Source organism: Contarinia nasturtii, unplaced genomic scaffold (assembly GCF_009176525.2).
Source record: "Contarinia nasturtii isolate CC-2019 unplaced genomic scaffold, AAFC_CNas_1.1 Cnas_scaffold_129, whole genome shotgun sequence".
Taxonomy (NCBI): Eukaryota; Metazoa; Arthropoda; class Insecta; order Diptera; family Cecidomyiidae; genus Contarinia; species Contarinia nasturtii.
Genome location: NW_022197486.1, coordinates 5,451,491 through 5,455,531, shown reverse-complemented (window position 1 = coordinate 5,455,531; position 4,041 = coordinate 5,451,491). Strand labels below are relative to the sequence as shown.

The following is a 4,041-nucleotide window of genomic DNA, read 5'->3' as shown; positions in this document are numbered from 1 at the left end:
TATTCTTCATGAAGACTATGATTTACAACAACAACATACCCAACGACTCGAAAATATTTACATCCTTTTTTGCGATGTTTCATAATTATTCTTCTGAAATAAAAATATTGCATAAATAAAAGAGATGGACACACTCTCTCTCTCTCTCTGGAAAACACTAAACCGCCACAATATATATGTATTATAAACGGGAGAACGTTTTAATATTTTTCAAAGAGAATTCATATGATTTTGGCTTATTGCTGTTCATAAAACTGAACAAACATAATCTTTCCTTAATTCGGACCAAAAATTCCAATTTATCGAACAAATTACAATAAATTGAAGAAAAAAAAACCGGCAAGCTAGCATTTTCTTTAAAATACTTTTGAACTACTGACACATTCGAATCAAAGAAAGATTTTTCTAATCCTAACCATCGATTCTTGTGATACTTCAAGAAATTTTTTACGAAATGATATAAAAAAACAATCTTGAAAAAAGTTATGGAAGTATAGAATAGACACAGATATTTTGATTTATCAGATGCTTAGAAGACGTTAAGAAGCACATTCGAATTCTATAATAGAACATAGATTTAATCAATAGACATCAATTGAAATTGTCGAAATTTATCCAACCAATTTAACAAATAATACTGCGATTACATCGATTTCGTTCACAAAGCAGTTAAACTAAAAACACAGATTTATTAATATAAAAAAAAATAAAAAAATAAAAAGAAAGATACAGATAGATTGAGAATGACTTTTAGATATCTAGACATTTTATTTATGTACATTGTTAATGCTAGAACAAAAAACCAGTAAAGTACAATTAAACTATTTTGTCATATTAATAAACTAACAAAATGAAACCTTTTGAAGTTATTACCGAACGCTAATTATAATGAAAAAAATCACGAATTCATATGAAATTGAAAATATCCTGGTAAATCTATACATTTGTCCAAAATTGAAGAAGAAAGAAACATCCCTTACATCAACTAATAATTATCAGGTGTATATAAGTACATAAAAAACCGGATACGAGAAAACTGCTTTAAATATGAGGAAAAATCTTTTCGTAATATCTCCAAGGTATTTATCGATTACATTACGATAGTGCCAGAATTTTGGTCAAACTGAGATCAATCGATTATGATAAAAACGTTGACGATTGGCATATTTTAAAGAAACATTCGAAATTGACATACATTATCTGTATGGTTCGCTTGAATAATTGAATGTGTTGACCTATTTATTTTTTATACAACATTTTTGCTCAAAATTTCGGATAAATATGATTTTACTCAACAATTTGGAAATAAAAAGAAATGTTATCTCTTTAAGTCATGGTGAATATCGTTATGAATAGTCTGTGATTATATAATAATTTTTCAAATTTTGTGATGTCATTATATTATCAATCGTTTGCTTATAAAAACTATCAAATTCCGAGAGAAAAAAATTAATTTATTTATTGGGCACTGTAATATTCATTCGATTCAAATGAATGCGAAAATCTTCTGACGGTTTCTGTAAACTCATTTGATTATCGTCCATCACAACTATTATAAAAAAACAACCCGTGCGAGAAAGGTCCTATAGATATGAATATTAATCGAAAGTCCAGAACAAAAAAAAACGTTTTTGATTTCCGCTAATCGATTGCAATTCCACTAAATTCTCACTTAAACAAAGTATGTACAAAAAATGTATTGAAAATGATAGAATAGATAAAGAAAAAAGGTATACCTCAAGAATGGACAAATACATAAAGTGATATAGCCATACAAACGTTCATCCAACGCAGCAAAAAAATAACAAACATTCGATAAATTTCTCCCACCTGTCTTCATCTTTTTGTTGATACGGATTGAAATTGTCGAGCAATTGTTCATTCGGTTCACTTTGATGATGATGTAACTCATTTAGTCCAATGGTTTCGTCTGGTTTCATTTTCGTCGGTGCAATAACAATCGGAGTTAGATCACCATATAATGATGCTGTCATTGACATATTTTGAATGCGATTGACCGTCATAAGATCAACTAAATGAACAAAAAAAATTATAATATAAATGTAGGGCATGTTTAAAGTGAATTCATCTCATTCAAATTTACCACTTTTTCGTTTAGTTGCCAGAGAGCATTCAGGAAGCGGTTCGTCTTTTTCGATTGTGCACGCTTCAAAATGTTCATGCTTACTATGTTTGGTTGGTGGCGGTGGCGGCGGTGATTTTGGTGATGAATTTCTTCTTCTTTCTTGAATTATGACTTTGACATTCTCCACCTGATTCACAATATTTGGTATTGGTTTTGGTCTTAAATTACTTTCAGCATCGATACGCTCTGTTTTATCCGAATCATTGTTTTGTCCATTTGCTATTGAAGATATGCCATTTATACCATCAGCATCTATTCTCACACCGTAAAATATTATATAAGTAATGAAAATGGAATGTAAAAAAAAAAATCAAAAATATACATACAATCGGATTTCCTTGAAACAAATGAATTGTCCTCATTTAACGTGTCAATCGATGTGTGTGTGATGAGTGGTGCTGTGACAATAGTTTGATCGCTTTTATTCCGTGTTCCATTTTTTTTCGTTGATATTGACAGGCCGGGCGTTGCTTTCGGTAAACACACAATGCCTTTGTTCTTTTCAAACAATGCCAAGCGTTCTTTGAGTGACATTTCGGCCGGATCTTTTTTGTTGGGCGGTGATTTGCGATCGAATATTGCAGCGCATGCATTTTGTACAAATCCTTTAGATTTTGTAATATTTAATTCGAAATTTTTTTGCGGCTTTGGTGGTAATGCTGGCTTACGGCCCACTGGTACAGCCGTATTTTTCACGGTACAAATGTTATGCGGTTCACGTTTTATAATGTTGCTATTTGCGTAAATCGTTTCAAAATTTATTGGTTTTTCCACTTCGTCTTCATCTAAATTTGCTGTTATTGATACCGGTTCTGTGCTACTATTTGACACAACATCGTCCAACTAAAAAAAAAAAAACATCATAAATCCACAGTAATTACAAAGCAAAAAAATCTAGAACAAAGTAATGAAATGTGATGAAACTCACTTCGACCCCTTCTTCGTGATCGATTTCATTTTCACTTTCAATCGCATTGCATTCGTAATGAAGGCTTATTGAAGTTGTTGAAAATTTATACGCTTTACAGCGACGGTCAATTTCACTAAGCATTTGTTGTGCAAACGAATCCATGCCGATAAGAACTAAAAACGAAAATGTTATGTTAATCCAATATACGTAAAACAATGCACTGCAGATTGATTATAAAATGTTCCATTGAACCTTGACTAAGTGCAATCGATGAGCAGTACGTTTTTTTTTCGTTTCGTTCACAAATAAATCTATCAAAAGGTAAATGCTTTGAAATCGATTTGATAGCTATGCGCACCCATCAAAACAGACAATAACAATTGAAAAATATTCCTTTGAATACAAAATCGTTCGGTTTTCTTTTTTTGGTCAATCACTTTTTCCTGACAACATTCAATAAACAAGAGAATCGACGTTAAATTCAAAACAATTTTTGTATGTCACGCTGTTTGTATCGCATACACACACTTACACAGACAAACTGATCGTGTTAAATAAGAATCGGCTATGCACCACCACTACTATGCCTGTGATATATTGCATTCCAAGCTCACGTGTTTCAACTAATCAATGTATTGAGCAAGTGAAGCCATTTCCATTGCATTCGATATGATTTTTTTTTGTTACAGACACACAAGCACACACACACACATCGACAGCGAAATGAATGCACAAAAGAATAGTGCGATACAAAACCGCATTGTAAAAAATGAGACAGATAGCGATTTAACCGCATGCTAGCTAGTGAATAGTTTATGCGGGTCACTAATACTATCTCTTTCAGTGCTATGCGGTATGCTTGTCGACAAATGATATATTCCTTATGTTTCCACTGTTCGATTATCAGACTTACGTATGTTCGGTATGCTGCATACAATATGAGTATTACAAAAAAAAAAAAATATGCGTAAAAGATCCCTATCGA

General features: G+C 31.7%; 1 protein-coding gene across 3 annotated transcripts; it reads right to left on the bottom strand.

The window, feature by feature from the left end:
* Positions 1–896: 896 nt before the first annotated feature.
* On the bottom strand, positions 897–3,768 carry LOC116343419. 3 transcript variants are annotated; one of them, XM_031771464.1, is made up of 6 exons: positions 3,589–3,767; positions 3,309–3,499; positions 3,075–3,229; positions 2,473–2,989; positions 2,105–2,398; positions 898–2,032 (listed from the first exon to the last, which is right to left on the bottom strand). In XM_031771464.1, exons 3-6 carry the CDS (start codon positions 3,216–3,218, stop codon positions 1,782–1,784), a joined length of 1,206 nt encoding a protein of 401 aa, XP_031627324.1. In that variant the 5' UTR covers positions 3,219–3,229; positions 3,309–3,499; positions 3,589–3,767; the 3' UTR covers positions 898–1,781. The 3 variants fall into 3 exon arrangements, with proteins under 3 accessions (XP_031627332.1, XP_031627324.1, XP_031627314.1); XM_031771472.1 differs by lacking the exon at positions 3,309–3,499 and having other exon boundaries at positions 897–2,032; positions 3,589–3,768; XM_031771454.1 differs by lacking the exon at positions 3,589–3,767 and having other exon boundaries at positions 3,309–3,575.
* Positions 3,769–4,041: the final 273 nt, after the last annotated feature.

Bases quoted from the DNA above. Each gene is read 5' to 3' on its own strand.
- LOC116343419 (XM_031771472.1), bottom strand. From the start codon at position 3,218: ATGGATTCGTTTGCACAACAAATGCTTAGTGAAATTGACCGTCGCTGT. The intron at 2,990-3,074 runs GTGAGTTTCATC...TTTTTTTTTTAG, and splicing joins ATCACGAAGAAGGGGTCGAA to TTGGACGATGTTGTGTCAAA. The intron at 2,033-2,104 runs GTAAATTTGAAT...TTGTTCATTTAG, and splicing joins GGCAACTAAACGAAAAAGTG to TTGATCTTATGACGGTCAAT.